General features: G+C 45.7%; 1 protein-coding gene across 1 annotated transcript; it reads left to right on the forward strand.

The window, feature by feature from the left end:
* Positions 1-651: 651 nt before the first annotated feature.
* EGLN3 (egl-9 family hypoxia inducible factor 3) lies at positions 652-27,489 on the forward strand. The gene is made up of 5 exons (XM_086463233.1): positions 652-1,008; positions 23,193-23,312; positions 25,211-25,347; positions 26,053-26,126; positions 27,452-27,489. The coding sequence occupies exons 1-5, from the start codon at positions 652-654 to the stop codon at positions 27,487-27,489; spliced, it is 726 nt and encodes a 241-aa protein (XP_086319359.1).

The following is a 27,489-nucleotide window of genomic DNA, read 5'->3' on the forward strand; positions in this document are numbered from 1 at the left end:
AGCGCCGCCGACATGCGAGGGGAGAATTCCTCAATGGCGCTGGCCACGCCCACTCCCCGGGGAGGCGGGGCTCGCGGGATCGTAGGCCACGCCCTCCGCGCGCACGTGTGGAAGTCCCCGCCGCTTGTTCCCCCCGGGGGCTGGCCACGCCCCGAGACAGCCGGTTGGCTGCCTGGGCCGCGGCGGGCGGAGAGCGGGCGGGGCGAGTCGCGCCGAGCGGTGCCGCGCCGTGCCGCGCCGGGCGGGCTCCACCCACGTGCGGCGGCGCCGCGCGAGCGGGCGGCGGGGCGAGCACACATCCCGCACGTAGCCGGCGCATTAATCAGCGTGGGGCCATCTGCCGCTTCGGCCCATAAATCGGGCGGGGGCCGCCGGGCGCTGTTCCCGCACGGCCCCGGGGGATCCCGCACGCTGCTCGGGCAGCGGCAGCGGTAGCAGCGCGGGGCTCCGGCAGCACCGCCGGGCTCCGGCAGCACCGCCGGGCCGCGCAGCCCAACTTGTCCGCGGCAAAAGTTTTGCCTTGCCTCGCCTGGCCCCGCGCCGCGGCGGAGCCCCTGCCCGGCTCGGCCTGGAGCCGGCGGCGGCCCCGGCGGGCATCGCCTCCCGACGCGGGCGCCGGCAGGGCAGCAGAGCGCCCGTCCCCGCCGCGCCATGCCGCTGGGGCACATCATGAGGCTGGACCTGGAGAGGATCGCCCTGGAGTACGTCGTGCCCTGCTTGCACGACATCGGCTTCTGCTACCTGGACAACTTCCTGGGGGAGGTGGTGGGGGACTGCGTGCTGGAGCGGGTGAAGCGGATGCACCACGACGGCGAGCTGGCCGACGGGCAGCTGGCCGGCCCCAGCCGCGGCGTCGCCAAGCGGCACCTCCGCGGCGACCAGATCAAGTGGATCGGGGGCACGGAGGAGGGCTGCGAGGCCATCAACTTCCTCCTCACGCTGATAGACCGGCTGGTGATGTACTGCGGCAGCCGGCTCGGCAAGTACTACGTGAAGGAGCGATCCAAGGTAAGGGGGCCGCGGGGCACCGGCTCCCGGCCGGCCGGACCCGCCTCGCAGCTCTCGGCGGGACCTGGCGGAAAGTTTCCGCGGGTTCCCCCTCCCCGCCTCGCCTCCTCGCTGTCCCTCTGGCTCGGGCAGCCCCGCTCCGGGGGAGGCCGAGGCGCCCTGCGGCGCCCCGGGGACGCCCGCGGCGGGCAGCCCCTCGGCGGACCTTGCCGGCGGCGGTCGGGTGCGCGGCTCTTGTGAGAAACGCGGCCGCGGGGCTGCCCGCTGCGGGTCCCTCGCTCCGCTGGCGCTGCGGGGCGGCTCGCCGCGGTGCCCCGAGCTGCGTCTCCGCCGGGCTTCTCGGTTGCGGGACCCCGGCCGGGCCCGTGCCTGTGCCCTCCGTGTGCCACCGGGGATCACTTCGCAGCCGTCCCGGGGGCTGCCGCACGCCGCTTCCCGGCGCGGGGGCTGGAGCCCGGTTGCAGCCCGGTTGCCGCTCGCCCCAGCTGCGGAGAGCGGGGACCGCCGACGCGGGGAGTACCCCGCCAAAAAAGCCTAGCCCTGACCATGGCTTTCTTCGGGACGATTGTTTCAGGCGGAGGTACCTCCTCCCTGCACACGTACACGGCTCGGATCCGGTTATTTGGTTGTTTGCGCCCATGTGATGGTGTTATCCAAAGTACTCTTGATGGTCTAACTCATGCCAGCGTCCTACAGCTGGACGAGGTTATCGGTACTGCATTGGGTATGTGGCATAAAATAGGAGGTACTCAGCTTGAGCACAGCGAACTTTTTTTTTTTTTTTAGTAGGAAAGTTGTTTTTTCTAGACTTTATTGCTCGGAAATGGAGAGGACACTTGTATTTCTTTCCCAGTAGAGTTTATTTGCACTTACAATGGCATTACTTCAGTTTGAGGTAACTTGGGTTTTCTGTCCTTGTTTTTCTGCGGCAAGGCGGACTGGCTTGGAACGAAGTTTCCTTCACAGTCCTGAATGCTGAAAACTTCCCCATTTCTTTATCTCTGAGTTGTTATATAATATATAGCACATTTTCAAAATATCCACTCCTTTTAGAGAAATGCCAGAAATAGAAACGATGAAACTTTTTAAAAAAATTACAAAAGTGAAAAGTTAGGCATTTCTTTTGGTCCTAACTTGCACTGAATTAAGGGCATATGTGAGTGGTACTGAGATTTCCCCCCCCCCCTCCCCGAAAACGAAGGAAACAGTATGGTGATGTTTTCCAGTTGCTTGGGATCACCTCTAGTCACCCAACACCCCCCCCACCTCCGCACAGTTCTACACGTTGTTGGGAATAATAAAAGGTTGAAACATTGCTTCTGTGCTTAGGTCCACTGAACTACTGATCATCAATTCAGTTAAAGCTTGGGTAGATTTGGCTTAGCATGCGAGTGGACTGGATTTCACTCATTCCCGGTGGGCCCCTGGTGTTAGGAGGTATAAATAACCATTCTGCTTTGGCATACCTTTAAGGTCATACTAGTTCTTTCTCTGGGTGACTTCTGTTTGCCTGATTACTGATGCTGAAAGTACGTTGCTGCATTGCATTGCTGGCTACCTGGGGCGGGGGGAACAGGAGCTTACGTTAAAGTTGGACTGGAGTGAAAGGAGGTTACCCAGCATTTTTACAAGGTATTTGGATTAAGAATCAACTGGATGCGTGAAGGCTGTTGGCACTGGCTGGGGAGAAGGCTCTTTTGGGGAGTGGCAGTGAGTTGTAAAGATGATTTTAAAACTGAGTTGTGGTGTTCTTGCAGTCATTTTTGTACAAATAGTAATAACAGAGAGGACAGAACTTGTTTTACGAATAGATACCAATCTGCTTGCTATAAAGAGAGACTTTTGGCCCTTGTACTTTAGCGTGGAAGATGTCAGATTCCAAACAGTGCATGAAAGTGCTACACAGCAGTCCAGGGCTGAAAGGGACTCAGTATCATCTGTAAAAGTAAATATGGAGGAATTTCCATCAGAAGTTAATAGTAACCAATCCCCTTATTATAGTAATAAATACCATGGATAGGTGAGGTCCTGGAATAGCAGCTCCCATCTGAGAAGTGGGATGCCTTCAGGAGGAAGATTATTCTAGTGACTAACCAGCTGACTATTGCAGTGCATGCAGGTTCCCACATCACCTATAGACATTTCCCTTCCACCATTAAACCTACTTATTTTGCTTGTCTTCTAAAGTCTTGTGAATGCGTACACATACCCCCCCGATTTATATTAAGTGTATTTTCATTTTAACTGCTAGATTATATACATAAATGGATGTCCAGAAAACTTCCATAGCTAAACATTTGGAGGGATGTGGGGTGTCTCTAAGCAACTGGACCAAAACTTCTTAGTTGGACATGTGCTACTATAATTTATTGTTTTGGGATATAGGTATTGGATGGAGCTAAGAGTCCAGACCAATTTGTTTGAAGTATAAGCCTTTGGCTACATGGTAACTCCTCTTGTCGTGGAAATGAATCTCTGTAATACCAGCCTTATTGTTAGAGGTTCGTGCTTTTAAACCAATAGTATGACTTTAATCTTTAGCCTAAGTGTTGGAAGAGGGGGAGAGGTTTGCTTATTCCGTCAGCTTACTATCTGCTTAGTGTGATGTGCTTCATGCTGTTTTTGTAGCTACACAAACAGAAGACGACAAGAATGACTTTTGTCCAATGAAGGATGCTTTCCTTGTAGCTACATGAAAGAAATGAGTCAGTCAGGATTTTTCTGTTTCCAAATGAATTTCAACAGCATTACAAGAAAGTTAAGGTTGCATCAAAGAGCATGGACAGAAGTAAAATTTTACAAGGGTACTGGATACTCTTAAGAGCTGTTGGTTGACAATTGAAGGGTGATAATGAAATGTAACCTTTCATCTTTGCAGCCCAGTGATCCAAATCTACCTTTGGAGTAGGTTGTATTTTAAAATATTAGCTGACATGGTTAAATGATCAAAATAACAAGATAACATTCTTCTAAAGGACTGTACTGTTGACAGACCCAATGCACTGCTTTTGTTGGCTTCTGCATTCTCCTCAACTAGAGTTTCTAGGTTTTTTAGTAAAAATTTTCTAGTAAAACAATACAATGGTTCACCTCTTCTGGTAGGTAAATGGCTAAGGGTATCACTGAGGCATTGTTGACCTGGGTTCAGTCTTTTCCTCAGAGTGAGAAGATTCATATCCTTGTGCATAGGGACACTCTGGCCAGAGAACAGAGTTTAGTGTGGTTTTGAGGAACTGTCTCCACTCTGTTGGAGCTTTGATGCTTGGTGGAGAAAAGCTGACAGGCTGGGAAGCAAGGCTGCAGCTTGATCTGTGAGGGCAGTTGCCTGGAGCGCCCCTGGGTCAGGTGATGCTCCCAGGACTGCGGGTGAAAGGTTGATGTGCTGCAGCTTCTGACTCCTCAGGTCTCAAAGTCCCTTCTTGAGGTTAATTGGTATTTGTGGGGGCTTGAGGAGGTGCCCTGTAGAAAAAACCCTGTATTGTAAATAAATAATAAAAAGCAACATAAAAAGGCAGGAAAAAATTTCAGAAGAGAAGCCATGTGAGGAATTTCTCCTTCAAGACATGAGAAATTTTTGTTTGTTTGTTTTAGTTTAGTAGCTGAAGTTGTGCTAGGTGCTGTGGAGTTTGGGATATCTGTCCCTTTGGCAGCCTCAGATACTGCAGAGCCTGAGGAGCCCTGGACCCTGGAAGTCCCTCCTGTGGGGAGGCAGGGGACTGGGGCTGGCAGGAACCCAGTCAGCTGGCCAGTGTGCAGAAACGTAAAAGCTGCATTCACAGTGGATGCCTGAGTAGCTCATCTGCTGCTGAGAGGCTGTGGCTATTCCCCCTTTCACATTTTGCCTCTGCTGCAGAAGGGCAGCTCTCCTCGTGGTCAAGCAGAGTCCCAGAGTGACACTGTCAGTGCCTGCTGCCCTGGGCCACCTCGGCTGAGTCAGCGCTTGACGTGCTGCCAATGGGCTGCGTTGGCCCTCATGGGCGAGGGGTGGAAGGTACTTTGAACTGATGTGGCTGCACTCTGCATGGACTCTGCACCCAGGTCCTGACAGCAGTGTGTCCTGCTGTAAGTCACCGGTACCCTCTTGGGTGCCATCATGGGTTGAAATCGGTGTCAGGGCTGCCTTTGGGGACCTTGAGCTCATCTTGTGCCTGCTGGACCCTAGTGAGCCCTGCTGGTTAGAAAATAAGGCAAGAAGTTATAATCCAAAGAGCTGACCTATGTTGAAGGAAGCCCGTGACTGATGTTTTTAGCTCAAAACCCAAGTGCTCAACACTCTGTGTCAAGTGTATGGTCTGTGTTTTCAATACGAGATTAGTTAATTCAGGAGTCCCTGTGGGATGTGAACCCTCTTGACCACACTTGCTTCAAAATCTCTGTGTGGGCCTTTCACTTTTTACGGGATGTTGTCTGCATCTTCTGCTTGTATCCACGACACCTTCCTGCTCACCCCACCCTGGTGCGCCCTCTCTGAGTGTCGCAGCAGAAGCAGGTCTTTTTGTGGTGGCACTTCATGGCTAGTGGGTGTTTGCTGAAAGTCAGAGCGAGCCCTTCTGCTTGTCACATGCTGGGATCTTCTTAGGTAGGTTTTGAAACATGGCCTATTCTATCTAGCAGGTCATTACCAAGATTTCTGTTCCTGAGTATTGAAGAAGTGCATGAAATGTCACAGGCTTGGGTTGAGTTGTTTTACCCAGACCCTCATAACTCAGGTAATGAGGTGAGATATTTTTGCATTTATGTATGAAGAAAGAAAAGTTCTGTTCTTTAGCATTCAAATTCTACCCATTGCAATTAAAATAAATCAGAAAATGCAGCTTTTCACTGTGAGGTGCGGATGTTAGGACCAGGATAACAGAAAACTGGCTGTAGAGCTGAAGAGCAATACTGCCTATAGGAACATACTGGTTTATTATATGTAACAAAGGATTTTTGATACTTGCGTAGCAGTATGCCTTGCAATTAGTTTACAATGGAAGGTCTGATGAATACCACCATCCGGAAGAAATATGCATAATTTCTTTCTTCTAATCAAATGCACATGTTCTAGCATAATGGGTAAGTTCAAATCTGTTCTTCTGGCTGGCTGCCGACAGAGTCCAGAGCCACTGGAACTGTAAATACAACAGACAAGTCGTTTTATGATATCAGACTGAGGAATTCATCATTGGCACAGATCCTAGAGTGGTTGCTTTGGCTTGGTGTCAAAACTGATGTTTATATCTGTGTTTGTCAAGCAAGATTAGTTAGCCTTGTTAATTATACACAGGAATGTATAATTTTTACTTGCCAATCAGAGCATTAAATGAGTATAAACCTGGGCATATTAGCTCTTGTTTTTCTTCATCATTAAATTATTCTCAATGGCTTTTTGAAACTTTCAAAAGATGCTTCTTCTCTGAAAGAGGCACTTGGAAAATCTTTCCGATTGCTTCTTCACTCAGCAGGGACACTGTATTGGAGAAATGAGTTAATATTTTACAGACAGCGATGTGGGTATCTGTAAATGGGCTCAGAAGCATGGGTAGCCTCTATGGAATGGTGTTTGATTCATACTCAGGTGTTGAAGGTACATACAGCTTGAATTCTGTACCTGTTACATATCACACTCTTAAGAACCTGACTGTAGTGCAGTGGTAGACTTATTCTATGGTGGGCAGTGGAAAAAGTGTGCTATCTTCAGTGTGTGTTGCACCAGAGCCTTTGGCAGCCAGGTGGCTGCTGTTGTTCCTCCTTTCCCTCTCCTGTGCAAAAATCTGTCCATGCAGTGACCTTTCTTACACTGCATTAGGAGCATGTCCATGTGCTTTACAGTCATAGTTGCAGAGGAAGGCAGAAGGGGCCTAATCCTGCAAGAGAAGGGAAGTAAGTCTGAGCTATTGGGCAATGTAAAGAGCAGTGGCCTGTTTATCCTAAGCTTGTGCACGTGTTTGTGGCATCAGAGCAGGTTACTTGACTTTTTCTATATTGTCTGTAGTTTTGCAGTTGAGCAGTGCTTAGTGAGTCTTTAGTAGACTCTGGAGTTACACAGAGATAGCAAAGCAGTGAAGTTTTCCACAATCTGTCCCATACTGGTAGCGCATTTTCTTTGATACCTTCTTATCCATTGTTGTGACTGCTCTGGTACCAATCCTTCCCAGCACCACTATGCCAGCTCTTAAAGCCAGAGAATTGTAGTGATAGCCCTGTTGGCGTGCCTGCCAATATCCTATTACTTGCAAGCCCTAAGTAAATATGTGCCTCTGTTTTTGTATGAGGGCTCATCAGTCGTTAAATGTCAGTATAAACCTTCCACAGCTGTATGGGGAGGGACACTGTAATAGAGGTGGCATTAATGCCTCTGGGTATGGGAAGTGTTTGTCCTTTGGACTGGCAGGGGTGTGTACAGCATTGCAAGGCACAGTACCCTTGGGAGAGCCACCTGGGAAAATGTCAAGATGCAGAGTTCAGTGTCCCCTCCTGCTGAGCTTGCATTTTGAGAGGGAGGGGAGTTGGTCCTTGCTATTAATATTTGTATACAGCCTTTTCCCAAGGTAATTATTAAATGAATAATTCAGTTCATTACAGCTCACTGCTAATAACAGTATATGTTTAAATGGAGATGCATTGATGCTTATAACACTGATGCAGGGCAGCATGTACACAGTAAAAGTGAACTTATTTCTTTGCATTAAGGGTTCCAGCTGCTTGTGTTAATCCCAGTGTCTTTTTTTGATTTTGCAGTAAACTCTTCTTTCTTTGACTTCCAAACTTATTTGGATGGTGGCTCAATGTAATGCAGCCTTACCCTGCATGTTGCTTCCTGAGCAATTTGCTTGATTTAGTATGTGGAAGCATCTTCTTCCTCTTTCTCCTATGCTGCACAGATTTATGTGTCATGTCAGTCCCATACCCTGTCCCTCCTTCCCCCCCCCCCCCCCCCCCCTGCCCCCGGGGTAGTGGTCATGGGGATGTTCAGCAGTGGCTGTACTCCCCTAGTAATTCCTTTCATATGTGGAAGGGGTGGGATAGAGGGAGAAGATAAAACCACAATGACCCAAACATGAATGCATTTTTAATCAGATGAAATGTTTGATGAGCAGACTTGACACACTTGGAAGTGATCAGTACTTTTATCAAATGTTTCAAGATGACTCTTACAAAGTCAAAGTACTTTTTAAGTACCTTTTTTTTTTTAAGGTATTCACTTAAAAAAAAAAAGTTTTCTCCTGCTCCTGTTTCGATTGGATTGCCTTTTCCCATTGTGTAATAGGTCAGGGACAAGTGGTCCTTTGGCACCAGCAGGCCACATATCGGTCATCCATCTTGCAGTGGACAGCTTGTGAGAAAGAGGAGGTCAGGAAGGGAAGCCTGTGAGTAAGTGTTGCCGGTTTTAGATTTATGGAGAAGGAGGACATGTGCATACCAACTCGAGGGAATATGAAGCCCTGGGTTGGCTTTATCATGACTGTAATCCTTCTGTCACAAAGCTGAAGACTGAAACAACGTTGTTAGAAAGCTGCCAGCAGCACAAGATTCCCTAAGCTTCTGTGAAAAGGTTTTATTGGATTAGCAGAGGAGCTCTTGAGTAGAGGTGTTATGGGAACGGCTTCTGGTACCTGTGCCTAGGGCAGCTGGTGGCCCTTGTGGTGGGTTTCAGGCTGAATAACCAATGCATTGGCACAGAACGTGGTGAGGCTTGACAAAAGATTTTGATTGGTGCATAACATTACATGGCAATTTGTTTTAGACCTTTTATTGCATTGAAAAGAGATGACAGGGAGTTGGTCAGAAAAGCAAGAACACTCTAGCTGTTCAGGCAGTGAGGTGGAGGAAGAAAATGGTTGAAGGAGGCTCATGCCAAGCAGTCTGCTACTGTTTAAGCTATTCACAGGCATGTCATTCCATCAGCACACCACTCCTGACTGTCCCTGCGAGTGATTTGGAGAGCTGTAAGCCCCATTTCCCCTCCATCACTCACTCACACATATGGGTCTACTATCTCTCAGTGACAGAAAGGAGCTTTTCCTTTTTTTCTTGTAATTGTGTTTTGATAAGATTAGTAGACAAAAGAAATTTAGTGCCACCATGCAAAGCACTTAATAGAAAGCAGTTGGTTAAACAAGCTACTTGTTGCTCTGATTTTTCATAAATAAAGTAATGCAACAAATTTTGCTGACCATAATGGTTCCGTAGAGGCTTACTAAATGTTCATGCCACCAGCCACCCTGTTTAAAACTAATAGTATAAATTGCAGGAGTACAGCATAGCAAGCTATCTGCACATACTGGAAACAGTTTGTCCAAAGCTTTGTCAGCTGGAAATGGCAGGGTAGCCTCTTCTTCTGCCAAAAATCAGGGAATTGCATCCTACTTTGTAGTGCAAAGATAACAATTTTGAGCCTCATGTCTATCTACTTCATACGAATCCTTTGGTCACAACAGGCTCTTTTCTGGGCTTTCTTTTTGGACCTGAAATCCAAACAAGAAATAAGTTTGCATTTTTCTTGTCTGCAGGTCATAATAGTAATTAATCATAATAGTAATTAATCATTGCTTATGTCTTGCACTGTAATTTTATACAAATTGATAAGGAAAATGTTTTCAAAGTTTTGGCCCCAATTCAGTAATTCACTTAAGTACTTTTTTTAGGTTTTTTTGTTCAAATCAATGGGACTGAAGCACATCCTTTGGTGCTTGGCTTAGACTATGCTAGAATATGTTTAGAAAACTTCAGGACAAGTTGCAGTGATTTGTCTTGCAGTCCATGGTCTTTGTCTACATTTTGTCTTAGATTTGAAATGCAGGCTATCTTTTACATGGTGTCTTGGAAGGGAGCAAGGAGCCTTACTTGATGGAAGTTATAGACAGCATTTAAGATTTTTATCTGACCTCTTCATTAACAGTAGCAGTTATTCCAGCAATGCATACAGGGAGGTAGGTGCTAGTCAGTGCAGGCTGGAGGGTGCCACTCTGAATGGGAAAAATCCTGGGGTGTGATGCCCTGTTGGACAAGGTGCTTGAGGCAGTGGATGCCAGCATGGAGCCTCCTCACTGCCCCGAGGCTCGAGGGAGTGACAAAAATCTCTTGCACACAGCCCCTCACTGGACCGTGTGAGTAGAAAAAAAAAAAAAAGGCAGAACCAGGGGAATTTGGAAGAGGACATATTAAAAAAAAAAAAAAAAAGAGGGAGGGGTAAGTGTCAATTAGTCCTCAACTTGCCTGTTCCTAGGTTGTTAACAGTGTTAGGGCATTGTGCTTGCTGCTGAAGACTATGTGTAACTGCACCTTCCCCTTCTGATTTCCCATAGACAATATGGTAGAAGTGGTTTAAGAAGTGGAAAAAGGAGAAGCTTAGCTGTAAATGCTGCAACATGTCCTGCTGTTAAAGCATGTAAACCATGGCGTATGACTAGATGTACACAAACAGAATAGGGTCCCCCAGGATGTATCAGTAACTCTGTTCTTTACAGTATTCACCAATGCTTCCGCTTCCTTAAATTAACTTGTCCTCTGTCTTCTGTTGTCTGTGGAGCATGTGCGTGGTGTCTGAAGCAGGCCAACAGGAAGGGTCACTCACTGCCTGGTTAACTGCTTACAGACTTCCTCTTCGTGGAGGAGAAATGAGAGGACTTGCAAATGCTGGTCCTTATTGCAAAATTTACTATAATTCAACATTCGATGGTCGTCAAAGGCTGAAGTGTCAAGGTTGTGCATTTTACCATTATATTTCTCAGTGCAAAACCTGACGTCTAACTGGTGACCTAAAGGCTCAGTGCCAGTCTTACATTAACAGTGATAATTTCTTGGCAAGCGTGAAAATGTAGTTGACTTGGTTTTTGTTCGTTTGTTTGTTGACACATCTAAGGTGTCTACAACTGAAACAAATACTTTTTCTATTTTATAGTTTACATTTGCCTTTTCCTGGCACTGGGTTAAAAGCCTGTTTCACTGTTTGCCATCTGTAGAAGCTATTGCTGCTAATTATGAGCTGTATTAGTACAGTGTCTTGGCTGCAGTTAGGAAAGGCACTGGTTGTGCCAATAGTGACCGTAGCTATGGGCAGACACAGTACCTACTTCACCCCCCATGCCTAAGTATGCATATATAGCCCTATAGCTCTGACTTGCCAGCACGTACCTGTCCTGCCTTCCCACTCTGCATTTCCTGCTGCAGAGAAGCACTTGTGCCCCACACCTCCAGCTCCAGCCCCTCACCAAGGGGTTTCTTACCACCACTCTTACCACAGCCTGTCATGCCTGTGCAGCCACCATCTCTTATCTCCATCCCAGGGAACAGGAGAGACAGGGGTGAGGGCTGCTTCCTCTGGTTGCCCAACCAGCTGGCATCCTGGGAGAGCAGCCCCCATCCAACCTCCAGCTTGGCTCACCCCCAGCTGCCCCTGCGGTGTCACAGAATACATGCTGCTGTCATCACACTGGCTGCCAGAGAGGAAAAGTTGTGGAGAGGAAAAGGAAAAAGGAGGGAACAGAGCCAGAAAGACCACTCCAGGCTTTCTGCATCCTCAGGAAACATCCTGAACCCACACCAGAGAGACCACCTCCCTGCTCAACCGTGGCTGTGCTTCCTGCAAACACTAGCTTAAATGCTGAAGAACGTTATTACTTTAAGACCCAGTCCTGAACTGGGTCTTGAGAGACCTCCCAAGGGCTGTTGCTTCAGTGAGTTGCAGTGGGAATGTCTGGGTAAGGCTCCAGAGGGGACCACAGTGAAGCGGAGCAGTAGACGTGAACAGGCTGGAGGGGAAGCTCGTGAAGGGAACTCTTCAGGCATGGCTGCGTCCCTGTGCAGGACCACTGCCCCAGCCAGTGGGTCGAAGCCCCTGGCAGCAGCTGCAATGCAACCAGCCTGTAGGGTTGGTCTCTTCTGTGAGGTGGTGGCAGCATAAATCCGTGGGAGAGGCTTGACCAGTGGAAAGAGAGAAGTGGGAATTCAGCAGCCCACGTTCCAATCTGGAATCTGGTGTTGCCTCGCAGCTGGGTTTAGGACGAGCCTTCCTTGTCTGAGTTGAGAGCTTTTGTGAATAGCTTTAAGATGTGCAAATGTAAGGCTGGAGCTCGATTTGTTGTGTGCATGCATGTTTGTGTTTATACATGTTTTTCTTTGTTCAGAGTTGCCTAGTTTCTGTCTACACACACCTTAGTGGTGCAAGTACCAACTGTCTATAGATGGTGGGGAGCACAGGCCCTCCAACACTTAGAATGATATTTTTTTTTACTGGTACATTTTATTGCCTAACCTTAGAATAGGTGTATAGTTATATTAATGCAAAACGGCTTTGAATCGGAATAGCTTGTTTCCCTTCCTGTGTCACTGTATACACATTCATCCACTTTAATTGCACCCGTGCTTGAGAGGATGCACTGTTGTAATGTATATGTGTAGTTGGAGCAGTGCAACTTTACATGCAGGCAAAGCCTTAGGATGTAAAGACTACATGTTGTTTAAGCATAGTAGAAATTGTAATTTATTACAGGTAATTTTAATGAGTTTTACCCGTAAGAATTAATTTACACAAAATCCTATGCAGGAATGAATGTACTGTTAGCTAGGCAAGGTCCTCTGAAAAGGTGGTGGGGGAGCAAAAGATGGGTGGGGGGTGAGAGAGATGGCTTCCTTCCAAAGTTAACATAGGATATAACTGGTCTCATCAATTAGTCTTAATTTGGTGCTACTGCTGTGATAACAAGCACTTGAGAACGGTTCATCTCTCTGTTTATGTAGTGCAGTAATGTCCTAGCAGCCTCAGAAGCCCAGACGGCTCTGACGGTTTTGGGAGGACCCTTGAGGCACATTTGGGGTACCTGCCAAGTGTGACGGCGCTAGTCTGAACCTGCCTTCCTCTCTGGCAGCAGAGAAAGACTTAATCATTGAGCCAAAGGGGACAAAGAAAAACATCTCCTCAGTGTGGTGCTGCCTCCACCGTGGTGGGAGCATGAGAGACTGTGAGAGGTGGTCCCAAGGAGGAACTGAGTGGCATGGCTGGGTCCTCCTCTTGGCTCATGTGCTTCAAGGTGGTGGCTGCTCATCACCTCCTCGGCCTGTGGGTGCCCAGGGATACCCCCTGTGAGCCTCTGAAGCAAGATGTTCAGGGGAAGCATTTGGGGTGCTGCGCACTGTGGGTGAGCTGGTAAAAGCTTTGTGGGCAGCGTTGCTCACTCACCCTGGGCCCACAGGCTAAAAATAAATGGATAATAGTAAAAAAGGGATGTTGGCTAGCTTGGGCAACTCTGACACCAGCAAAACACGGTTTGTCTGTGTTGTGGCTGTCTTTCCTGACCTTTAACACACACCCCCACAAAAGCATCAAAATATGTGGAGATCTTTAAATGTTGCAGGAAAAAAAAAGTGGTGTAACCTGCTGGGTGATTAGTAGCAGAATCGAAAAAGTCTTAAGGGCTGACAAAGACTGAAAGGCTGGAATATTTAAGGAACTCTGAAATTATCTTTCTACCACACAGATGAGGATATTCTGCAGAGAATGTCTATGCTGGTTACCATGCCTTTATTCCCTGCTGAGAACCTGAACATACAGGGATGGTGCTTACAGATTTCCTTAATGAGCCTGCACTTACTTACGAATTTGCTTTTCTGCAGGGGTGGCGCTTGTCACCGAGTCCCCTGGGACTCATTACAGGGGACGGTTTCTGTCTGCATTGATTGCTTGGGATGCTTTCTCATTAGTGCAGCTTGTCCAGGTTTGGTTCTTGGGGGAGAGGGGACTGAAAAGAGTTTTGTGGGTGATGAAAGGGCTTCAAGAACAGGCAGAAGTAATCCTAAAATTTAATTAAACAGAGTATTTTTTTTTAAAGTGTGGGAAATAAGCATGTATGTGTGTGTGTGCAGCTGGAGAGGGAGGGAGACCAGTAAGAACCAGAACAGAGAAGTGCCTTGAGCGTCTGTGCGCTGCAAGCGTGGGTTTCCCCCTCGTCCCTTCGCCACGTCTCTGAAGTGTACTCTGGAGTGAAGTTTGTGTTTGATCGCCGATCGCCTCACGCTCCGCACGTAGCACTGTCGTTAAGCCATCATCTCGCTGGCCTGAAGCCAGGGCTCCGCGGCGCAGGGGTGGCCGGTCTTTCTAAACTGAAACAGCCTTTATTGATACATTGATGCACTGCGCATGTTTACAGCTGCTAATTGGAGACTTAATCTGAATATCCTTGACTGAACTAATTCACTGGCAATAGCCTTTTAAATTTCGGGTCCTGCCGTGATGGTATGCCAGCTCTTCGCAGCTCGCTAATCTCTTCTGAAACTGTATTGTCTCTGTGTGCGTGCCAGGCACAACGACTGAGTAACGTTGCAGCCTAAAAAGTAGTTTTAGGGCAGAGGAGGATGTAAAATAAAATCTTACCTGAATTTACCATTGCAGAAGACTAGAGAAGCACTGGGGAGCTGGAGGAAAGTATTAATTGACATACATGCAGAAATATGTAGATGAGTTAAGCATACAAGGAATGAGGTTAACCTTTTTAATTATTAGAAGAGACAAAGATGCTCACTGCAAGAACAGTTCTGGTCCCATGGCAATTTTAGATTTGTTTCCTTAAATTTTGGTGTTCTGTTTTTTCTTGGCCATGCCCAGAGGCTGAACACAGAGAATTTGGGTGGTGGTCTGAAAGCAAGAGATGTTATTTTACCTTTTTTTTTTTAAAGCCAAGTAATATAGACTGTATACAGTGGTAGTTGAATGCCTGGGAGTCTCTTGCCCAGGAGCCCACAAGTCAGATTTCTCTTCTCAGAAGCCTGATGAACTTATCCCTTCCACAGTTTCCTGAATTGCCTCTTCACAGTATCCAGCAATGGGGACAACTCAACAAAACTCGCTGCTGTCTCCAAAGCTTAGTTTGCAAATGCTCACTATTCTCTTGGCTGTTGCAGATGGCCACTGCTGACATGAGGCATGGCTGTTCCGTGCCTTCCCACTTCACAGCAGCACTGCCCTGGCAGCCAGGTTGAATTTGAGGGGCATCCAGATTTATCTCTAAGTGGGTGTTCTGCTAAGAAAAGAAACAAAATTTAATCACAAGCTGAAGCTGTCCTTCACATTAATAGGACTTTTCAGGCCATGAAGAACTAAATTTTGCTGCCAATCATTGGAAAAGCTTCCTAAGCCCCATCACAGGTTCATTTAATAGGGAGCTCATTTTTATAGCAGCATCAGTCTGTGATCAAGCTTACATGAACAGAATCACAGAATCATTTAGGTTGGAATAGACCTTTAAGATTGAGTCCAATCATTACCCTAGTTCTGCCAAGTCCAAGCCACCAATAAACCATGTCCCTAAGCACCACATCTACATGTCCTTTATGTACCTCCAGGGATGGTGACTCCACCACTTCCCTGGGCAGCCTGTTCCAGTGCTTGATAAACCTTTTGGAGAATAATTTTTCCCTAATATCCAATCTAAACCTCCCCTGGTGCAACTTGAGGCCATTTCCTCTTGTCCTATTGCTTGTTACTTGGGAGAGGAGACCGACTCCCACCTCACTGCAACCCCCTTTCAGGTAGCTGTAGAGAGCGATAAGGTCTCCCCTCAGCCTCCTCTTCTGCAGACTAAACAACTCCAGTTCCCTCAGCCGCTCCTCACACGACCTGTTCTCCAGACCCTTCACCGGCTTCATTGCCCTTCTCTGGACATGCTCCAGCACCTCAGTGTCTTTCTTGCAGTGAGGGGCCCAAAACTGCACACAGTGTTCGGGGTGCAGCCTCACCAGTGCCGAGTACAGGGGCACGTTCACTTCCCTACTCCTGCTGGCCACACTATTTCTGATACAGGCCAGGATGCTGTTGGCCTTCTTGGCCACCTGGGCACACTGACAGCTCATGTTCAGCTGGCTGTCGACCATCACCCCCAGGTCCTTTTCCACCAGGCAGCTCTCCAGCCACTCTTCCCCCCAAGCCTGGAGTGCTGCATGGGGTTGTTGTGATGCAAGTGCAGGACCTGGCACTTGGCCTTGTTGAAACTTGGCCCACTGATCCCGCCAGTCCACATCCCTCTGTAGAGCCTTCATAACCTCAAGCAGATCAGTATTCCCACCGAGCTTGTTGTCTGCAAACTTACTGAGAGTGCACTCAATCCCCTCATCCCAATCATTGATAAAGAAATTAAACAGATTTGAAAAGATATACAAAGATTTGAAAGCTTTAAAAAATACTAGAAAGCTTTTTAGGGCCTCCTTGAGCTACCACTAGATAACATGCCAGTCATCAACAGCTGTGTGGCATGGAGATAATCATGAACAGAGTTTTCATAGGTAGTTCTTTTCTAGAACTAAGTGTAGAAACAGAAATTTAATAAACAGGAACGGTTTTTCATCTTGTGGTAATTAGAATAGTATTGGGTAATAATAGTCTTTTGGTTGGTAAGCAAAGATAAACCAGTATCTTTGTATTTTTTTCCTGCAGATGAGAGCAGTAGTCTTTTGCACAATTCCCACTCTCAGGCTTTTCCTCAAAAAATTCTCCAAAATGTGTCTCTGTACCTGGAAACAATAATCCAGCTACAATGGTGCACACGAAAAAACAAATAGAATAAAAAGGGAGAAATGAGGTTTCCAGTTCTTGGAAGAGCTAATCTGTAATCAAGGTCACATACATGCAGGGAGAAGCAAGTACCAGACCACCTAGCTAGAATGCTATCTGTGGAAACAGTATTTTTCTATAATTATGAGTACTTGCCCACCAGAAATGCTATTATTAACATTGGGCATTGTGAAAACAGCATTGTGCTCCTGAGATGATAAATGTTGAGAATGAATGTATTTTCACTTGTGTGGCTGCATCTCTGGCCATAGAAATATGTTGTTCTTTCCGCTAACATTTTCAGGGTTGCTGATATAAGAGCAAGGAGCAAACATAGTTGTGATCATGTCAATCTGTCCAAGATACAGTGCTCCAGAGACGAGTCATCTATCAGTCTTTCATACCTTGTTTGCCATGACTCATTTGGCTCTTCAGTCGACACTTGTCACCTGCATCCAAGGTACCTTTGTTATGTGGGACTACTTCTGCAAGCTAATGAAGGAAGTATTCAGCAAACTATGCTTGTAACTGAGTTTGTGTGTTTTGATCTGCTTTGTGTTTCATGAAAGAGGGTAACTTCCCCAGGCTTTTTATTGTTATTTCTGTTGGCTTTTTTGCTTTTCAGATGTCCTCCATATGGCTTTGGTTTAGGCCTGTGTATGAAGATGAAAAGTTGAAGGGAAAAGGTGCACATGTCTTGCCCTGCCAACTTCTAGCACTTTCCTCAGTGTTTCTTAATTTCTAAAACCAGTGTCCTTCTGCACGCAACTTTTGCCCTCTCTCCGTCTCTTGCCTCCACCTCTGAGCAAGAAGCTGATCAAAGAGGAGGTGGCTAGGTTTAGCTCTGTAAATCCATCAACTGTTTGATTGAAGACTGATAATCAAGCTATGGGTGAGGAAATGAGGTACTGGTTTCTCAAGCAATATTGACACTGAAGCCCATTACATGTTTTGCATGACCGAAGTGAGCAGCGTTTTGCGTGTTCCCCACCGCCCCCCCCCCCCCCCCCCCCCCGTAATTGGTGATTCCCTTTCGAACAAGCAGAAAGCTAATATCTCTGATTTTTTTGGTGTTATTTTCTTCCCTCTGTTCCCTCCCATCTCTAGAGAGTATTAAATTAGACCAATTTTCCTAGTTCATGCATCACTATAGCAGTTGAGTGTTTTAACTTTCATAAATTCAAACAAACTAATACTTAATAATGTTTATGAATATTTTATGCTTAACCGTTATAAGCTACTGGTAGAAAACACTTGGGCGCAATTGGGTGCAACAAGAAAGTACTTAAGAAACACCCTGTTATGCCTGTGTCAGACAAGCCTCAACTGAGAATCTCTTGTCTTTGATCATGAAATGTCAGACTACTCATGTTCTTTTAATGCAGAGCATGCTGTGTGCCTTTCTTTTTCTGGCTGTACAGACTGTGCGCATCTACAACCTAAAATCAGGTTGAGTACAATATGCACTCAGACTTAAGTCAACCAAGAGAATCCTGGTAGTCCTCATTTCCTAAAGTCTGGTCAAGTGATTTTTTTGTTTGTGCTTGAGCTTAGGACTGTTGGGCTGAAATTTGGGAAACTTGGGAGTGTGCAGCCAAACAAAAATGTATCATCTGAAAGCTGCAGTGGCTATAGCACCATTAATTCTTATTAATACTTTTGTTTTCTACACAACCGTCAGCGTAAAATCCAACAGACTTTACAAGTAATTTCTGAATTTAACTATTTGATGTACAAGCTGTATGCAGAGATGATCTACATTAGGGATCAAAAGTAGCAGCTGTTCAACATATGCAGGACCAATCTGGTACAGAAAATGGAAAAGCGTATTGTGGAGTCGTTAGCTTAGGCTGCAAAGGTGATTGGTGTTGGCAGGATAGTTACACAGGTCAGAATCTTCTCTGCTGGTTGCAAAGGTCATATTAGTTCTGGGAGGAAAACACTGGATCAGTATAGGGTTACGATGCCACCTAAACGGCCTGCACTAGGAGTACACTAGGGCCCTGGCTTAGGGCTAGCAGGCATGGAGAGCATCTCCTTTTGACCTGCAGTCTTCACTGCTTCCTATTAAGCACTGTTCGTTTCTACTTACAAGCTTTTTCTAGCTGAGGTATTCTCTGAAGCATTTTGTTCCGTGTGTCAGTCTACTTCAGTGCTGCTTATTTTATGAAATGTGGCAGAATGATGCCTCACAGCATGGTCCTGGCTATCAGCTAAGAGAATTTGTTTTCCCCTTGCTAGAAGCACTGGGAGGCAGGGAAAAATCCTCTCTATGGAACTGTTGTTTTTTATCTGCTTCCAAACCTTGCTGATGTCTTGCAGATTGACTTGCAGATTTCTCTGGCTGACTTGAGTGTAATACTTAAACTGAATGATGAATAACTTATTTTTGCAAGCTTCTGTGCAGTGCAGAATTTTCTGATGATTCCTGGCTCCTTACTAAAGCTGATAATTACTGCTTGTTTAACTGGTGGATGATTTGCACCCTCCTGGGAAACCTAACGTCTTTGAAAATGACAGTGCAGAAACTGCAGTCTTGATGATTTGCTTTTCATTTTCATAGTTTTGCAGGCTTTAATTTATGACTGTCAACTAGACCAGGATAGCTTATGTCTTCAAACTGTGGGGGGTGGGGTGTGTGCAACTGCGAAGGCATGCATGTGTATATCAGTTTTGAAGTGTCCACCTGATGTTTAAGAAAAACTCATCTGATTTAACTTAAAATAAGGGGTGGGGGGAGGGAGAGTGCTGAAATTTGCTCTGTGTGCTTACACTGGGAAGTTAAGCCAACTAGCAGCCATTGTAATGGATTGTATTGCAAAAAAAAAAAAAAAAAAAGTACTTAGGTACATTCCTGCTCATTACTGCCTGCTATAGATAGTTTAGATTTGGAGTTGGTTAATGAAGGGAGATGCTTCCAAAACTGGAGTGTGCTCTTCTGGACACAATAGTGAAAGTATAGGAAACTTTTTTACTGATACTCCACTTACTCACCTAGTAAATGGTTTGATTATTATGATCCAGTCTCTGGCTCTTGTAGGTAGCCTGTGCACTAAACTGGCAAATGCCACTCTTCGCCAATTAACTAAATTAAGTCTGGGTCATGCATCTCATCTCGTGTTTCTTGTTTGCTTTGAATGAATCCAAAAGTAGTGCTAAGAGCTGGAGTCCCTGCTGAGGCCAGCTTGATCTGTTCTGGAGCTGCTCCAGCCAGTGCTCTGATAAAGCTTGATATCGTTTCAGCAGGCTCTAGGAGGACCAGAATGATTTCCCTTCATTGTTTAAGGTTTCATTCAAATATTTACCATACCAGGAAGAAGGATATTTCACTTCTGCTTTTCTCCCTTCACTGCTGCTACTAGAAAACTTTTTCCCCCCCTCTTTTCTTTTCTTAAAGTCAAGCTAGAGTGTGGCCAGTGCTTTTGGATTCTGTGGGAATTGTTCTGCTTCTTCATCCCCAGGGACTCTGTGCGTTGCAGTTGCAAAAGGTGCATGCAGTAAATAAATAAATAATGCACCAATGTCTTGGAGTCAAAGCACATGTTCTGTTAAGAGAACATGTTATGTAGGGGAGGCCGGGGAAAACTCTGGCCTTCTGCCCAGATTTTGGTAGTAAGTAAAGCACCTAAATCCTTTTAAAGATTTGGCCTGCAGTCTATTATTCTTCAGCAGCTTTTTGATTGTGGCATTAAAAATAGTAGTAATATTGGATTGATTTTTAGGCAATTTGGTAATCTTGGAGTAATGTCTGCTCTCCAAAGAGAGACTTCCTTAAGGCCTCCATAGTTTCATCCTGTATATTGACTTGAAAATGAGGTATTATCAGTGAACAAAGTTTTATTCCCACTGTGCGTCATCCCTCTGGTATGATTAGCAGAGCTGTGCTGAGCCAGGCCTGATGTGGGCGCGCATAGCCCTTCGCCCTGCCCGTCTGCTGGAATCGCTGCCCTCTCTGTGCTCTCAGCCTCCAGGGTCATGTTCCCCAGTGTACGAGGATCAGGTTTAGCAAAGGGTTACTGTTCTAATTGTTCAACCTAATCCAGCTCCGTGTGAGTGGGATGGGGGAAGGGTGCAGTGCTAGCATCTGGGATGAGGGGGATGAACGAGGGGGTTATCCTCACCAGTGAGGGTACAGCTCCCTTGGACCATTTCTACACTGCAGGTACAGCTGACTTGTGGTTTCGACTAGGGTTACGCCCCTTATAGACTTGTTTCCAGTGCTAGGCTGTGAGCAGGCCCATACTGCTGTTATCAGGGTGTTAGTGAAAGGTAAGTTCAGCTGTGGAGCCGTTTGTAACAGCAGAATGACAGCAAGCAGACAGGACCTACGGCAAGGCATCTAGCCAGCTGCCAGGTGTGATGGAAGAGGGCTTATTACTTGGAGTTACAGATAGTCACTCTTGTTCAGCATAGTCTCCTGCCCCGGCAGGCCACCACCCCCCAAGCAGCTGTGGCCTGAGGTATCAGGTGAGGTGAGGAGCAGGCTCTGGTGACTTACAGCTGCCTGCAGGTACTGTTCTGCTAGTGCTTGTAGGGAGGAAGGAAAGTCAATTAATCCATGACTTGAAATGCAGAGCAGTATTTTCACAGCTGCATATGTATACCTGTCCTAACTGGCTGACTCCTGTGAATAGATCTTTGTTCTTAGTAGCTGAGGGTCCAAGGGATCCACTGTGCTGGCCAATGGTAACTTCTGTGCCAGTGTGTGTTGGCACAGTAAAATTACCTTTGTGATTAAAGCAGCATATGCTATAATCTAGCTGGTCACATGTCCCGTGAGAACAGCATGGCTTTAGCATGTGCTTGGGAGCAGAAAACAAGACCTCTGGGATTCCTAGATAAAAATTTTAATTGCTCTTACTAAAGCCTATACTGTCCATCTTAAGTGCTATCAGCTGTGCTTGGCAGATAATTAGGGGCAAGTCATGCAAGTGTTGCACAATCACATCCCCATTCTGTGGGACAAAGATGCACAATACTCATGTATCCAAAGTTAGGATCATATGGTCTGGATGGATGGAAAACTAGATGGGTAAAAAACTGGTTGGATTGTTGGGCTTGGAGGGTGGTTGTTAATCAGTCGTATTGTACCTAGAGGCTGGTAACAAATGGAGCACCACAGGGATCTCTCATGGGACCTGACCTGTTTACCACCTTTATCAGTAACCTGTAGCAGATGGCAGAGTGCACTCTTGTCAAGTGTGGAGATGACACCAAACTGAGTGGGACCAGTTGATGAACTCGAGGGCAGGCCTGCCACTGAAAGGGACCCAGATGGGCTGGAGGAACAGGCCAGCACGAATGCTATGGAATTAAGCATGGGCAAACGCAAAGTCCTGCCCCTGGGAAGGAAGAGCCCTTTGCAGTGGTACAGGCTGGGGACTGCCAGGCTGGGGAGCAGCTCTGCTCTCCCTCCGGTGAGCTTGGGGACCCTGGTGGTCTTGGTGGGCAGCGAGCTGAACATGAGCCTGCAGCATCCTCCTTGCACAACAGCATCCAGGGCACTATTTACAGGAGCACAGCACGAAGCTTGAGGGGAGTGATTATCGCCCTCTCCTCAGCCCTGGGGAAGCCATGTTTGGATACTGTGTCCAGTTTTCCAACCAAATGTGGCCCATCATCTCCCATCACTCTTGCTGCTAATACTGTCAAGCATTGAAAGGAGATGTCAGAGGAGTGGGAATGAGACTTATACTGCCACAGCTTTAGTGGAGTAAACTCTATGGAAGGTCACTGGTATCATTACCAAGTAGTCCCAGTAGTGAAGAAGTAACTCTGAGACAAAGATCTGGTACCCTACCAGCAGTCTCACCTGCTCTTCTCTGTATCCTGCTTAGGCTGCTAATGGTGTCAATTCAAGTTTAATATGTTTTTGCTGTAAAAACCCTTCTAAGACCTGTTGATTGTTGTGTGATTCGGAGTAATTCATGTTATGCTTATCACCCAAGGTGAAATTTAAACAAACAGTGATTTAAGCCATTGTGTCAGCAAGTCTGGAGATGATCAGAGGGAGAAGTATGCTTCTGAAAGTTGTTTGGTTAGTTCTGTAGCTCAGTCCATGAAAGCAAACATGGAGTGCCCTGTGCAAACACAGCACAAAGGAGTTGCAGATTTTTGCAGACTTTGCTCTGTGGGCTTCTACCAACACCTCCTGGGGACTCTCACTTTGTGTTGGACCGTAGGGTTGACAGGGGCTAGAAGATATGACTAGAGGAGGATGGTGGTAGTGAGGTATGTCATCCTGGGATTGCTTTCTGCTTTCATTATGACTGGCAAATCAGTTTTGCGATGACTACTCATCTTTAGAAGAAACCCAAGCAAACTTTAGCTGAAACTGCCACAAGGTCATGTAGCTTGGAGAGAGCAGTAAGCTTGTACCATACAAACTAGTGGTTTAGTTTAATTCAGAATTTTTTTCCTACTTTAGTGTATACATTGCGAAATATGAAGGATATTTATTTCCAGTGTGGAATTTCACACTGGCTGACTCATCTGGTGAAGAGTGTAAAGATACATTCTAGTGGTGTCTGCTGTAGGTTTTGGATTGATCATCTGGAAAATACTGAGCCAAACTGATGGTGGGAGGATGCTTAGCAAAGAAAAACTGAAGGTGGGCGTCTTGTAGAGTTTATTTTTTTCACAGTCTTTATCTTTGATTCAGGCTATGGTCGCTTGTTACCCTGGCAATGGAACTGGGTATGTTCGACATGTGGACAATCCAAATGGTGACGGGCGCTGCATCACCTGTATTTATTACCTGAATAAGAACTGGGACTCCAAGGTGAGTAAGCCATGTGTTTGAGGCAGAACATGAAGACAAAACTAATTCAGAAACAGAGCCTTGGAGCTGTAGTTGTTTCTGTGAACTTTTGAACAGCTAGTCCGTTCTTCATCTCTACGTTTATTTTCTTGGTGTTTATGACAGCCTTTTGGAAATAAGAATCTGAACTGTTTCCCCTCTCCCATCCCACACACATACTGTTTTGTTGCTATAGGGTAAAGCTTCTAAGTACTGAGCTGCTGGCTCTTACGCTTTGTTTAGAGGAAAGAGCAATAGGAAGAAGAGCATAATCCACTAAAGAACAAGTGGATTCTGGGAGCAGAATAAAATGACAGCCCAAATTTGGGCCTTTAGCATTCTTGATACTGTTCCTTCAGGCTAACCTGCAGAAGATCTTCAGGCAGTTGCCTTTGTGGTTTTTCTTACTTATGAAGTGATGGGGCTTAGTAAGAGGAATGAATGAGCACATGGCTTGGTTTGTCTTCTCCATCTTTGGCTCCACCAGTGGGTCTCTTGACAGGACAGTGCTCTTGTTTCTGCCTGTATTACTATAAGGCAATAAAGTCACCCTTGAATTTAGCAAACCTTAAAGTTAGAAACAAAATAAGGATTTAAAAATTGCAGGGTATCTCTTTACACTTCTGTTGTCATAATGCAGCACAAACCATTCATATGGATTACCTGTTGAAAATGACACAATGTTTTTTTTGTCTCTCTAACCTGTCTTGGCCACTTTAGGTGGATGCTTTTTAAGCACACATAAATACTAGAGCCCCCAAAAGTGAGTTCAGATTTAGAGGCAATATGCCACTGAAAAATGCACTGTTGGAGAAAACCACAGTCCTTTACAGAGAATAAGACAGTGAAACATCTCAATGTAATAAAATGAAGGAGAAGATGTGGGAGGAAATGCAAATATCCCATTTATTTTGTGCCCTGCACTCTTATTTTAATAGTGAGAAAACATCCAAGTGGACACTAAGGAAGCTAACTGAAATCCAGGATGGTGGTGGAGAGTATTATGTGGGTGTGACTAATTTGATGCAAATGTACGCTGGAGGAGATGTAATATAACTATGCTGGCCTTTGAAAGCAGCCATGTTGCTTTAAGCCTGACCTAATAGTTTCTTACTGAGGTTTGCCTGCCACATGGAGGTACTAAGTCAGGCTGGGTTGGCAGCCTCTTCCCTGTCCTCTGTGATGCGGCATAAAAGCCTCCCAATGAGCCCTCTAACAGCAGAAGGGAGGAGGCAGAGTTCATCTGCATCTTTTGAAGTTTCTGCAGTGCGAGCAGATCACAGGACTTTTCCCCTGAAACTTGTGGCAAGTGCAAAGGCAGAAATAATGTGGTAGAGAAACCAGGGTATGTCATAAGTAGGGAAAAGACTGGCTGGGAGATAGAATGCGTTTATGAGAAATTTATTACAAATCGAACGACAGAACAGACTTCACTCTTCCCTGCATGTAAAAGTTAACTCCTATATGATCAGATGTGGGCTCTGAAATACCATAAGCAGTATCTAGCAATTGCTGGGAGGAGAGTCTGATCTCAGGCTGGTCAGGTGGAGTAGCCTTACCTGCCTTGTGGTATTTATACGCTAGTTCCAGAGGTGTGACTGGGAGCTCAGAAGTTTCCCAGTGTTTGTTACAGGGCCAACGTTGTCTTTATCTTGGTTCATTTACTTTAGGCAGATGTTTATGCTGAAACATTACAAACTGTTTGGGGAAAATCAAGGTGGCCAGTGTACAGTTTTCCAGTGTTGTCATGTAGCTGTGTTGGTTATCATTAGATGTTTATTCCACACTTGTTGCATTCTGAGGAGGGAGAAGTAAGTCATTGTTTGCATGAATGTGAGGGTGTTTATATGCGTGAAAAGCAACCTTTCCTTTTCTTTCAGCTGCATGGTGGAATTCTTCGGATATTCCCAGAAGGAAAGTCCTATGTAGCGGATGTTGAGCCGATTTTTGACCGATTACTTTTTTTTTGGTCAGATCGAAGGAACCCACATGAAGTCCAGCCTTCTTATGCAACCAGGTAAGTAGTGTATTTGGTATTGATATTTGGCCAGGAAAAAAAATAAAGCATCTCTTCTACCAATATTTGTAGCTAAAATTACGTCCATCATGTGTTTGTTTAAATACACATGGGCATAAAAAATAGATACCTAGAGTATGAGTGGATTTTGTGGGAGTTCTCTCATCAGATGAGGAATAACAAGCTTGAATGATAAGATTTGTGTGATTGGGGAAGAAAAACCAACCTTTTTACCATTGACATGAGAAATCTTCTAAACCAGGCATAGCTATTTAACTGGGAGATGCTGGGTTATACTTTTGCCCTTGTAATGCTGTGGGGATTCTTGGGGCTACCATCTGTCAACAGGCTACAAACAGCTGGTGTGGCACAGGGCAAACCCTAAGCTGCCTACAGGTGTCCCAAAACAGAAATAGTGCAAAGGTCTGTAAGCTACTTTTGCCCTCTGTTACCAGGGGCTGTGTACTCTTGTGCCTCCAAGCAGAAATTCTCACCTATATTTTGGTCTTGATAAAATACACATTTAAAATGCTGCGTTTATTTGCCTATGAAGATGTGCCATTTGCATCCTATTTATCTGCTAATCCAGTTTTGTGGTTGGTTTGTTTGGTGGGTTTTTTTTTTTCCTTTCTCCATGAGCGTAAAACTCCAGGGGTCTATTTTAATAGCAAAAGTTGAAACAAACAAAATTTCTTTCTTTCGTAGATATGCCATGACTGTGTGGTATTTTGATGCTGAAGAAAGAGCAGAAGCCAAAAAAAAGTTCAGGAACTTAACTGGTATGATTCCTTTATAAGTGTTCACCAGAAAGAATGCAATGCATTTTGATATTTCTAAAATCAGACTGGGAATCACTCTGCAGCTAGATGGGTATGACATTCATTTTTAGGAAGCTTTTTTTGTCTCTAATTGCTAGTCAGTTATTCTATATGAAGTAGAGAAGTTGCGACAGTTTATTCAGTCCTGGCCTCAGTATCCCTGATAAGTGTGATGGGGAACACAGGAGAGGCCACTTCTGATTTCTCTCCCAAATGGCTGCTGAGATTTTGTCCTACTCCAGGTGGCTGCTCCACTCACCGGGAATCTCTAAGCTCTTCTTTTGTTATTTGGGAAGAATATTTTGTCTTGTACAAACTTTTTTTCGCACAAAGTCATGGGACTTGCACAAACAGTTTCATAATCGTGTTCTCTGAATATTCTGGCCAAATAGGGCCCGTCTTCTACATTAACGAAGGGCAGTTGGGGCCTACAGTAATGCAAAAGAGGTTTGTCTTTAATTTACAAGTAATTTCTGAGTGGGGATATTCATAATGACCTTGGAATGTATAGATTGAGTTGGAAAGAAACTTAAGTTTAGAAAAATATGTAAGTGCATTTTTTAGCAGGCAGTTGCTAGAGTAGCTGTGATCATGGTGCACTTCAAGAGTTACCTGCGTTTGACCGAGTCTCACAGATAGCTCAAAGTCAGCCCAGAAACACTTCTGAAGAAGCCCAGGAAGAGATGACCCCAGCTTTCCTAATGGCTGCTGCACTGCCTGCTATTGGAGTAATGGACTGAGTTGTCCAGATGTGCTCCAACACCCTACCTGGGCTGTGCTCAAAGGTTTGCTGTTGGGAGCAGTTTAAGATCTGGTGCTTCAGGCAGGTCCTCAAAATACAGTGAGAGCACTCTTCTTTTTTAAAATGTGTGCTATGCAGCTGGGGACCAGCAAAGTCATAATTAGTCAAATGCTTTTCAGAACAGGCTGTTGTCATCTCTGAGGCTGGTATGCAAAGCAAATGCTGGCCTGACCCTGAAAAAGGGGTTCATGAGCAAGGGGGGAGGAAATGTATCACAGATCTGGAGTCTGAAAGTTTATTGGGCTACTTAAATGAGTTGTCTTCAGTTTCAACAGGGCAAACATATAAAACCTTGGTATGACTATCTCATTAACATGCTGTGGATTCATACAGTGTTTCAGTCCATGTAGTGAATTCATGAGTCTGAAGTGGAAAGTGCTGTCCATTGAAAACAAACCAACTGTGTTCTGGTTGAGTTTTCAGATGAATGCTGTCAGAACCGTCTGACTTAACTGCCTCTCCTTTTTTAATCTTTTCAATGTAGATGCAAGGAAGAGAGAAGCACCTCTTAATGAAGACTAG

The sequence above is a fragment of the Leptosomus discolor genome, chromosome 3, assembly GCF_034619465.1.
Source record: "Leptosomus discolor isolate bLepDis1 chromosome 3, bLepDis1.hap2, whole genome shotgun sequence".
In the NCBI taxonomy this organism is placed as follows: domain Eukaryota; kingdom Metazoa; phylum Chordata; class Aves; order Leptosomiformes; family Leptosomidae; genus Leptosomus; species Leptosomus discolor.

What these genes read in the sequence shown, in the direction of transcription:
- EGLN3 (XM_086463233.1), top strand. Translation starts at nt 652, where the DNA reads ATGCCGCTGGGGCACATCATGAGGCTGGACCTGGAGAGGATCGCCCTG. An exon ending in ACGTGAAGGAGCGATCCAAG is followed by an intron (nt 1,009 to 23,192) that starts GTAAGGGGGCCG and finishes TCTTTGATTCAG; the next exon opens with GCTATGGTCGCTTGTTACCC. An exon ending in CAGCCTTCTTATGCAACCAG is followed by an intron (nt 25,348 to 26,052) that starts GTAAGTAGTGTA and finishes TTTCTTTCGTAG; the next exon opens with ATATGCCATGACTGTGTGGT.